Source organism: Acipenser ruthenus, chromosome 27 (genome assembly GCF_902713425.1).
Source record: "Acipenser ruthenus chromosome 27, fAciRut3.2 maternal haplotype, whole genome shotgun sequence".
NCBI classification, from domain to species: domain Eukaryota; kingdom Metazoa; phylum Chordata; class Actinopteri; order Acipenseriformes; family Acipenseridae; genus Acipenser; species Acipenser ruthenus.
The window spans coordinates 23096325-23108360 of record NC_081215.1 but is presented as its reverse complement, the minus strand read 5'-3'; the positions used below and the strand labels follow the sequence as shown (position 1 = coordinate 23108360).

The window sequence follows — 12036 nt, the reverse complement described above, 5'->3', positions numbered from 1 at the left end:
AACAAGATCTATATTTAAAAGGTTTTAAAGACATTGAAACGCTTACTGTGGTTCTAATGAAGTTGATGAGTTTAATGTAGCCAAAGTCATCAAGTCCTGAAACCAAAAATAGTCATTTTATTTCTGTCACTGGAATTCTCACTGGCACATCAAAGGCTAAGCTTTAAAATAAATAAATCAATTCTTACGATGTTTACGGACCACAGTGCCAATGTCGACACGATGTTCAGAAGTAAAGTGGGAAAAGGCATCTGGAATGGAAATCAACAACCTGTATTTAAAAATAAAAAAACACAATCTTAGAAAAATGAGACACAAACAGCTCTATAAAAAAAAAAAAAAAGATAGTCCTAATTATTAGTCTACCTTCTATGTAGCTATGCTATTCTACATTGTTTCCTCCAGGTACAGAAAAACGTCGCTAATATGTGTTTGGTTTTAAAGATGCAGTGTTCAAGTTACCAATAATTGAACCGAATTACATTACATTAATTGGTCCACCTCCACACAGCGTTTACATTGCCCCTGAAACACTGTATTGCACGGTACCTGTCACAGAATAAGCAACACACTTTCTGTTCTTGTTCACATTCCTCATCCTCCCAAAGATCCTCTCCCTCGCTCTCTGACAGCTCAGGCATGTCATCGACAGAAGCATCACCTTCACCTTGCGAAGACATTAAACATATAAACATGCGTCGCAATGCAAACGTGTTGTTGTAGAAGTAAACAAAACAAGTTAAGACCACTAGTAGTAAGTCTGGCTATTTAATTCTACAGAAATTGACAGTAACTTCATTGTAAATAATGAATGAAAACTGATTAAAGATATAAACGATGTTATGAAATGTATCGATTAGATTTTACCAAACAACAATCGTAATATAATATTTTATTTAATTACAAAAATTCAAATACCGCAAAAAATAAATAAAATAACAGAATAACGCCGGACAACAAAATATAGCCGAGCCTGACAAACCAAACTAATCCACATACTTTATATCAGATTACTGTTTTAGAACCAATCGTTAATTTTACAATAAATTCATTTCACGTGCATACCTGTGTATTTCGCCATTTTGGATCACTGAGCCAGGCACGCCGCGTTTTGCTTCCGGGTCACTCGGAAATCCTGAAGAGTCTGTGTAGTACTTTTTTTCTGCCACCGTGTGGCGCTTGTGAGGCCAGCAAAGTCTTTCAAAACTTTGCTGAATTATGAGAAGACGTTATGTATCTCACGGTGTTTAGTAATTGTGATTGAATGTATATTGTTGTTTTAGTGGCATCAATGAGCATATGATATGGCAGAAAACATGCATAATGCTTAATCTCATGACACTACAGTATATGAGCTTCATCTGGCTGGGGATAAAGTGCTTTCAGCGATGACCCTTTAAATTCCACGTCATCCACATAGTGTAGGTTGTTTGTCTGCCTTTAGATCATAAGCCTAAATAAATAAAAAGGCTTCAAGCTATATCATTTCTTCAGTGCCTGTACACCAAGAGACAAGAGGCGGCTTATTATAATTTTACATTTATTATATTTCAACTATTTCATTTTATTGGTCCTCTCCTCTAATACATACCATTGCTATATAATATGTGGAAGGCATCTGCTTAGATGTGGACTATATGACTGTGTTGCTCTTATATATATTTTTTTCAATTGATTACTGTCTCTCTATTTCTGTTGCCTATGTAATTAACGTTTCAATGTGCTAATTTTATTTCTCAAGATCTCAACTCAAAATTTAAAATCTCTCTAAAAACAGTTGATCACAGCCCCCTTTTAATCACAAAGATTGAAACATGAAAAAGACTCAATACTATGCTTCTGTGCATAGCTGGCCATACTTTGGGATTTCTCCTGATGAAGGGGCATATGTGGTCCCAAAAGCCTGTGTACACTATGCACTATGTGACACCCAAGTTTGCCTAACAACAAGGTATTCAAAATAAACTTTTCAACACAAAATATAACAAAAACCTAACAAATACATAATTGGCACACTTTATTTAAATAAGTCAACATATAGCACAAAAAATATTTCTCCATTATATTTAGAATTCCATCCATCCATATATATGTTTTTTTTAACAAATTTATTATGCAGGGTATTACCCCAAGATTACCCTGAGAATTCCACCACATAAAACACACTTTTTTCTATTTGTCTGTTTTTTCTGCAAGTCTTCCAAGGTTGTAGATCGGTTTATTTTCTAATATTTCCACCTTGTCCCCTTCCATGACTGTATTGATAACCATGGCTTTGACCAGCGATGAGATAGGTATTGAGAGCGCTGTCGGAAAAATACTAGAAACTGGAGATAGAAACTTCCGAGCCAGCCACTCTGTGGGACGTGACTCCTGTCTGTCAACCATAAGAACTCTGCAAAAAGAATAAAAGGTTACTGTCATATTACCCACACAGAATGCACACCAAACCCTATACCAAAAAAACTTGAGAGGAAATCGATCAATGTGATCATGATTTTGTACTGGTTGAACAGCAAACAGACTGCAATTTTTAATTACAATCTGCAGTTTTTTCAAATAACCAGTGATCCTATTAAGCAGTTTTCACTGTATTTGTGGTTTTAAAAAAAATTAGAAACAAAGCATTCATTGACAAAAAAAAGACTAACAGATTCCCATTTCGCTCCACTTCGAATCTCAAGTTCCTCAAGTGTTATCTGGAAAGCAAAGCATTAACAGTGTGAAGATTTAACAGATTACTTACGCAGGTCGAAAGACGGTGTATCTGTCAAAGTCCAATTCTTCAATATCTGCCTCAACTTGACCCTAGAAAGTTGAAAAGACACTTCCAAATTATCTTCTTGTCCAAGAATCACATGATGTATAATACACACAAAACATTAGGGGGTTCAGAACTGCAGTGTCCTATGTAAGAAAAAACACTAAATAAATCAACCAACTGCCTAATACTGTTGATCATGGACGAAGGAAAAGAGAATACAGATGTTTCTCAGCTCCTATGTAAACTAAATTCAGAAAGTCTCTATCATTGTTACTGACTATGCTAGTTAATGAATACTCAGTAACTTATTTATTCAGTTACATAGGTATGCTGTAACAATCACTAGATTTACAACTACTGGAGATGTATTGCTTTCGACATTTCCTAACATCCTACCCACTGCAGCAGAGAGCAATAATTGTAATAAAGGCTATTGAAAATGGTGTCCTGCACAATTAAAGAACCATTCATTTTAATACATGTGAAACGAAAGCACATTTCCACTTTGCATACCTTTATTTTTAAATATAGGAAGCTGCTTGTTTTATCTGCTCCTTTAGATGACTCCAGGTTGAAATGCGAGCATCCTCCAGCTTTTGCAAGCTTGGCTGAATTTAAAACATAATCATGATCCACACGTATGAAGCCTTGCTGTTGCACAGGGGAAAGAAAGTGCATTGGAAAAATTACAATCTGAACTATTTCTGGCAGATAATTATATGCAGAAACAACACAACAAAATCATGACTAATAATAAATAAAAGGAAAACAGATAAAGTTATGCAAAATGAAGGCAAAAATAAATACTATAAAATAAAACAGCCATTACATAAATGTTAGCCTACAAAAATAACTTTACTCAATACAGTTAATTGAGTTGTGCTTTAAAATTTTTTTATATCTCTTATAAAACTATATCTCTATATGACAGATAGATAGAGTAGATAGATAGACAGATATACACATATATTTGAGTCAGTTTTCAAGTTATATGCATAATATAATTCCACAAGAGCTGAGAAAGGTCTACACGGAGCTTCATTGGTGCATTTAAAATTCCTAACGTTGGCCTTCAAAAGAAAGCATAGCCTCATCCTAATGTTATTCAAGGCCTGTATAATGACTGAGTGGATTAAAATGAGGCCCTAATTATTTTGTCTTTAGTTCTGGATTAGCCCTCTGTACTGTCGACTCCAATTCACTGTGGTCATTTGATTAAATGTGAACTGACATAAATGCTGCGACTCACTTTCAATCCCATTATGCAGTTGAACCACATCAATAATAACCCAAGCATAGGACGCTGGCAGGCCCTTTCCACCACTCCTCCTAACAACTGAAAACCTCTCTCAAATATACAAGCACCCACGCTGCCACCCCCCAGCCCGACGCTAGACCCATCATCCTCCCTCAATGGGTTCTATTCAACAAGGTGACACACACTCAGCCCCACATCAACCTAAATATTGTTTTATAAGCAACAAGTGGACTCTGAAGCCTAAAGAAATTTCAGATCTTCAGAGTCCAAGAATTTCATTAGCTTTCAAAGTGTCTGAATACCACAATGACCGTGTTGTGTTGCAAGAATCCCCTAAGGTAATGAGTGTGTTTGCGAAACTGTTTTCAGGAGTTTTAAAAGCGCCAGCAACATTCCGCCTCACAAAACTCACAATGCCTGATCACAGCTCAAGAGAATGTATAACCTACTATTCAAGAAACAACAGCGCTGAGGCAAAAAAGTATTGCAAAATGACTGTTCCCAACAGGCCAAAAACATTCTTTTTACAATTGTTTATAAACCACCGGGGACCTAATATTTGTCTTATGAATAATGAAGCAATGGTACCAGTATTTACTTTTTATTTGAAAAGTCAAAAATTAGAAGGCACCAAGGTGTTCTCTTCAGTTAAACGACATTTTAAAAATACCCATCAGTGCGCTTACCTCTCCTGATTTGGCTTTTGTTGTCCCCAGGCAGCAGTAACCCACATCATGTCCTTGAAATGCAGCTGCATAATCATCCAGCTTTTCAAAATCTACAACCTCCTGGAACTAACAACAGCATACAGTATCAGTGTTTGGTTTCATTGTTACAGCTGCACAAATCACAACCTGTTACTGAAATGTGCAATGGCTATCTTTAATCAAATACCTTTAATTGCTTAATACTATATAATATATATATATATATATACACAGTATAAACGCTCTTTTTTTTAACACATAATAAAGCTGTGATGTGGGTGTCATGCAGTTGTGAACATGCTAAAGTGGTTTGGATCTTGCTAATTGTTTTTCCTGTGCTTAACCTTGGCTTACCACGTTTTCATAAGATTCATTTTCAAACGCCAGTCTACGGCCAATAAGAGTGATCTTTGAGAAGATCTGGCTGTTTAGTATCTCTTTGAACAGCAGTTTGCCAGTCTCGCCGGACGCCCCGAGAATGAAACAGGTCTTGTTTTTCTGTCTGTAGTTCTCCTGCAGGGTTTTTATATCGGCAGTCATTCTGGAATGAGGACAAAAAGATAAATTACTTTAAAAAAAATAAACAGTTTTTTGTTTGTTTTTTTTTGTATCCCTGTTGAAATGTTTTACAGTTGTCAAATATTTTCTTTAAATGTGTAATATGTGGAAAATCATGAGGACGGATTCCTCTTGTTTACCTTTTCACAACACTTTTGGAATTTCTACATTGCTAATAGTTTGTGTTTGGGATTTCTAATACTTAATAAAAAATAATAATAATAATAAAATAAAATAAATAAAAATAAACTATTGTTCACTTTAAGACCGAGGTTATTTTCCTAAATGCTCTGTATATAATCACCTGGTCAGTGTGGTTGTTTAAATCAGAAACTGCGGATATACAACGTCATCTGTACCTCTGTGGGAATGTGATTGCAGCACCAAATCATTGCTAAGAAGGATCAACGCAGTTAAACTGGATGCAGAGAATGAAATGAAGTTATTTCCTCATATGGGAAGTAACTAGACTCGATCATAACCGCACAAGCTTTTTCCAGGGCAACTAATTACCAACAACCTGTTTTTTTTTTTTTTTTTTTTTAAGCCGTTGTATTCTCGTGTAAAAATACTGAACGCCAACGTACATGTTCAGGCGGTTTTTTTGCCCATATGCTTTTTACATATAAAGACGATTTTATTGAGTATGAACAAATAAACTAGCGTTTACTCTTAAGAAAATGGCAAAGTACCACACCTTGAACCTTATCTCAGTATCAGCAAGGAAAGGGGAATGTCACGCGAGACCGTGGAATATTAGGATTTTAACCAAACCAACAAAATAAAATGTAACATCGCTCCAGATCAGAGTTCAAATTAATCTAGCACCGTAGTGAAAAAATATTACACCCCCTAGATTAAGCAATTTTCTAGTGTGGCTTACCTGGGTGGTGTGGTAGGTTCAGAATTCTCCAAATGATTTAAAATAACAGCGAAAAATACGACTAAAACACTGACAATGCCAACTACAATTCTAATACAGTTGCATTCAGGTAGTACCATCACACTTCTTTAACAAGTGAGATGTTTAAGACAGTAGTCACAGTTCTGCTGTTGAAGTTCTCGTCTTCGAATCCTTCCTGGTTGCTACGTCACGGTTGATCATGTGCACAGCTGTGTAATGAACAACTGCAAACAGCTCTCTCTTTTTAGTTGTCATATTTTAATTTTCCAGCAGAGGGCCATTTGAGTTTAGAAGGAGCTGTATCCCTTACTGGCATTTCAATTTGATTGTCACTGTTGATTTCCAGCACTCTTTCCAGTTTCTCAATTTCTTTAACTCACAGCAGCCTGATTTACAAACCTTTTATTTCTTATTGGTATTGTGTCTCTAGTTAAGGTTTATATTTATAATGTGATACTTAAATGCAGAATCTTAAAGCTAATATTACATTGGGAAAACATAATTAATGTTATATAAAATGTACAATTCAGCAGTGAAGTTTATGAAATTTGACGTGAAGTTACATACGATTTTGAAAAGGGTATTTTGTAACTGTTTTTCTGCATGACTAAATGTCTCACAGCAACATCTCTTTATTGTCAGTGCACAGCATATGACCTCATTATTATTATGATGTTGCAATTTTGTTGCTTTCATGTAGGTGGCGCCAAAGTCACTACTTTGGGTTAAAAAAACACACTACAACGGCAATACCCCAGTAGCCCTGTCTGAACATGTATTTCTTTGTACTAGGTAAAAAAAAATAAATAAATAAAATTATACAGTTGTTCTTCTACACTTTTATGCTATTTTAGATATTTCTACCCCTGATAAATTAATACCAGTGACTACCTGCTTTGCTCTGCTAGGGACATTTATGAAAATAATTTTATGAACAAAGCTTTAACTAACCAATTAATAAAACGGTTTTCTTAAAGCCAATTTTAATTAAACATTTCAAAACTTTAATATATAAACCAGCATTAATGAATAAAACTTTAACCATAACTCAAACCCGAATTCTGGTTTTGACTACGGAATTTTAGATTTTTCCAACGTATATTTAGTCAGATTGCGTATTAGACCTGTCACTTGACATGCTTGAACAATTCTTACAAAATTACATACAGTGAAAATGTATATAAAGGATATCAAAAGTAAATGTTACCATGTATGACTTCAAAACATCAAGAATAAACGTGATTGATGACATCACCTGCTGTTCACGTCATCTAAACTTTACCTCCAGCCACTTAAAATCCAGAACCGTGATCTTTAGAACGGTAACAATGGCAGCAGTAGTGCTTGCTTTGTTATGAAAAGAGAAATGTGGAGTCATTGTTCTCTTATCACTAGGTATTAATTGCAAACAGCAGCAGGGAAGGACCTTGAGTTGAATTTCTGTCATTTGCACATGTTGATTCATTCATTGATTTGGGCCTGAATAAGGTATTTTATTTTTGAAAAGAAAAAGGTTTAATGTGTAATATAAATAATCGTACCTCTATAAATGCATAAAACGATGTTCCCCGTTTAAAATGTTCAATGATGTATAGATAGATTATTACATGCCAAGCATAGTAATCAGACACACTATACTGCTACTACACTATCTACAGACAGCGTAGTAAAATACTGTCCTTTGGAAATGTCAACGCTTCCTCGTCTGAAACTCAACTTTCCGATACAGACTTTAAAAAGCGTTAAAAGCTTAGAAAGGCTTTACTGATTAAAATGGGCAATGCTGATGCTTGTCATGAAGGCTGACAGTACAATCTGTTTGTTATTGTGCCCTGAATACAGCCTACTGGTCACATTCACCCTCGCTTTAGCTGATCGGGGTTAGATTGGTACAAATTGGCCCCTCTGGTGAGGTGGCCTGTGCACAGCTGATCCTATTGCAAGGATTAGATTAATTAGAGTCACTCTTTGTCATCAAAAAGAAACTGTCAGAAGGATTTTATTGTTGAATAATATGTAATTAATATGAGCTTTATTCTGGTCATCTGGCACCCAGGAACCTGAAAGAAAGAATAGAATACATAATTTGACTTGCTTGTTTCTCTGGATGTCATGCTTGCCTGCTTGATTTTGACATTATGAAACTCTATCCTTTTATGAGTAAATTGCATTTCATATTTCACCGCCCGTCTCTCAAATAAAGCAACCGTATGCACGGATTGCAATAATAATAATAATAATAATAATAATAATAATAATAATAATAATAATAAAAACATGTGATAGGAAGATTTAGATCTATGTAGCATGAAACTTTTGGTAGAAATGGCACAAGCAGTGTTTGTTTAGCATAGTATGCAGAATACAAATAATATTGTTTCAGTTCTTTGTCTACATTGCTGGCTATATAAACTTACCAAGCTTTCACTTAAGATCATTAAAAAAAGAAAAACTACCCAGTATGTTGTAACAATGTACAATTTGAAAGTTATATTATTGGGAGTATAAAAGCCTCATATATATTATTCCTTACTGGCGTAGACAATATATACATTATTATTATTATTATTATTATTATTATTATTATTATTATTATTATTATTATTATTATATCAAATATACCACAATAGTTCAACCCCTTCAAAAACATAATGCTGTGTATTACAATCAGATGTTATACAATACACTGGACTCATGCATCTTGGAATATACAGACTATGAAGCAAAAAGTTCAAACAGTAATACAAGCATTGCAACACAATAATTCCTCTAATGCATTTTCAAATTAACTGGATTTTGGGGTATCTAAGATCAGAATATTTCACTTCTGATTTGATTTGATTTTTATAAATAAACAAGAAGCCACTGAACAGTAAGAAGTTCCCACAAGCTGATTATCATGGGCCTTTCGTCAGCCACCAGGCCTTTCCCCTAACTTTATATAACAAGTCCTGGCTCAGTCTTTAAGCCAGGAAAGGGTTATGCAACAGGAAAGATCATGCAAGAAACCTGGGGAGAAAGCCTTGTTTAGAGAATGCCAATACACATAGTCAAACCCAGCTTTAGGAAATCTCAATCTGCATTTAATGCTAGCAATTAAGCATTATTGAGCCTTCACTGTGGGTTTAATAGATGTTTCCAGCCTGGAACAGTTTAGAGCAATCCACTCATTAAGTGAGCAAATAGCTTATTAGAGCTTCAGGAGGCAAAGTTGCAAGTAAACTTTTTTTTTCTAACTACAGGTAGGTGTCAGAAACAATGAACTAAATAATTTTGTAAATTATAGTAGGTACAGTACAGTAAAAGACTACACCAGGAATGCTCTACTTAGTCTAACTTTTGTTTTATACAGTCGTCTGGGGTACATATGAGCCACTTTGAGTAATTTATGTTATAACTGATCTCACCACATAATACATGATTGAATATATTTGTGTCTCTGTCTTGAGCTTATGGAACAATGAATACTCTTCCTTAAAGTAAAGTGACATTCTCAAGACCAAAATTATCTTCTGGGGGGGAGTGAAAGGTAAAATGTTTTTTTTTTCCTTTCTTCAAAGCTGTGTTTGATTATAACTGGACATCTGTTTGCTGCTTCACATCTTAATGTTTAGAAACCTCAACGGGTTCTTAGGGTTGCAATACATCCTTTAAGCCCTGTGTTGTATATTACAACTAGTCTTTACAGATTTGTGTGCTTCTGGGTTATAACCTTTAGGGTCACCCTTTAAAAGCTTAATGTTAACAATAGATCTCAGTACATGTCATGCTATATTTGAATTGAATCCATCCTTTATTCATTTATGTATGAAATTTGCAATACAATCAATACACTTACACATGCAAAACATTAATAAATATAAGAACATTAACATTTTAGAAAAAAAAACTATTCTCTGTCTGTGTATAAAAGTAATATAATAATCAATATTTATTTGTTAAAATCTAGTGATAAAATGTAAAATACTGCACACACAATTTATTTTCAAAATGTATGGGAAATATAGTGAGAGGTTTTTATTTCTATCTTCTTATAAAATATTAGAACTGTTTTGGTTCAATTAAAACTGCAGGACAATGAATAGCCTGCATATTTAAAGAAAAACTGATATCTTCCATAGGGATCATGAAGTCAATGCCAGTAAAATTAGCACACTCAAAATAAATAGCCTGTGTTATTTTCATCAAGAAGACATTGCTGTACAGTGAAAAAGGTTAGGGAGTTGTTTACTTAAGGTAGCATACTGAATTAACTCATAATATGTCATAGAAATCCCAACGACGAGTTAAGGTTTTGAAATGTTATTTTTCTGAACTTTAAGTGTTTTTTTTTTTAAAAAAAAACAACTCTGAAAAGTAGATTTTTATACTGTAGAGATCCATTGAACCTTCTTTAAAATAGTTTTCCTAAGAAATACATATTTAGTCATCATTTCCTTATTCAAAAAACAATCTTTGTAAAATTCAGTAATACATGTTTTGACTATAACGTTCTCATTTTCTCTTTCTTTTAGTATTTTGATCATCATTTGCATGCTTCTTTTGCCCCTGGCATGGTGTAAATTGGCCCCATCTAAAACTTTCCCAGGCAAGCTTTTGTGGGAAATAGAAAATAAGTTATATCTCATGTTTCTGAGTGAGATTAAGCAATAACAGAAAGCCTATAAGATGCTATGTGTATTTGTCTCTCTCTCAGGACAACTATTTGCTATTTAAAATCTTCCCATTGTTATGCTGTTTGGGCAGGCTAATGTTTCTTTGGATTGCTAACATTTACTACCAAACTATTTTAAGCACTGAATTGTATGTTACATTTACCAGCCTTAGCTGTAGATTTGTTAAATCTGAACCTTTAACCTTTTTCCTCACATAGATAGCCTACAAAATGTTCACCAACACTGTATGTAGCAGTGACGTAACCTCAGAGCTGAATGACTTGCATTTCTTGTAAAATAATATTAAATACCATTCGATACCAACCGGTACTCATTTGGATGCATATCTAACAATCTGGTATCTTGAAGTTTCTCAATCTTGAAATTGGCAAAACAGGTGCAATAACAGGCCCTCACCGTCGCTCATATTAACCAAGCAAACTCAGGCACAATACCCATTTTAGAAATGTTGGCAAGTGTTCAGTAATGTGGACAAGCAGAAAGCAGGGACCGTTTTAGAATGTAATCTATAGTTTGCAGCATTATAAAAAGAATAACTACTAACAAGATCCTTTGCCAGTTATTTTTAAACATCTACAAATAAATGCATTTCAGTGTAAATGCTAGCATTGTTTTTGAAAGAATGCATATTAAACAACCAATCAATGTAGAATCGATGGTAAGATTATGACACAGTGACCATGTGGAAAGGAAAACAGGTTTATACTTAGCTGGATTTTTGCATCATCCAAATTAGTATTATTTTTTTCTCAAGCTGACTTTAAAATTGTCTAAAATGTTTGAAACATTTATAACGGTACCATTTTAATATGGAGACTTGTTAACTGTTATACAGCTACTGTATGTGCCATTTGTTTTATAAATGTTTTGCTAGATCAAGTAACAAATAGTTGACTTATATAACGCTATGTATTACGCAAGTATTACCTGTTTTACATTTTCAATCTGTTGCTCAATGTGGAACTAATCACTCAATGTGTAGCAGTAGTAGACAATTAAAGTAATTTTTACATGCAGATCGTTTTTAGCCACTGTGCAAATGACATGGCAAATGCAGTACAGGTAGCCAAGATGTATTGTTTCTTACACAAAACTCAATATGTATTTTTTGTTGTTTATTTCAATAACAGACAAATAGAAAAGGTGTAGCATAAACTGTAATCTTTGTA

The 12036-nt window shown here is 34.2% G+C and overlaps 2 protein-coding genes across 3 annotated transcripts in view; both read right to left on the bottom strand.

Annotated features, from left to right (window-relative positions):
* prmt3 (protein arginine methyltransferase 3) overlaps positions 1-1156 on the bottom strand; it is a 44391-nt gene extending 43235 nt beyond the window's left edge. Inside the window, exons 1-4 of one of the 2 annotated variants that reach the window (XM_034053277.3) lie at positions 1066-1156; positions 550-667; positions 189-271; positions 47-96 (exon numbers count right to left, since the gene is read on the bottom strand). In XM_034053277.3, coding sequence (XP_033909168.3) covers positions 47-96; positions 189-271; positions 550-667; positions 1066-1081 — 267 coding nt within the window. In that variant the 5' untranslated portion in view covers positions 1082-1156. The other variant, XM_059002438.1, reaches the window with a different exon arrangement.
* An 844-nt stretch (positions 1157-2000) lies between these two features.
* On the bottom strand, positions 2001-6414 carry htatip2 (HIV-1 Tat interactive protein 2). The gene is made up of 6 exons (XM_034053700.3): positions 6171-6414; positions 5084-5270; positions 4709-4816; positions 3278-3415; positions 2747-2808; positions 2001-2395 (listed from the first exon to the last, which is right to left on the bottom strand). Exons 1-6 carry the CDS (start codon positions 6287-6289, stop codon positions 2173-2175), a joined length of 837 nt encoding a protein of 278 aa, XP_033909591.3. The 5' UTR covers positions 6290-6414; the 3' UTR covers positions 2001-2172.
* Between the last annotated feature and the right edge of the window lie 5622 nt (positions 6415-12036).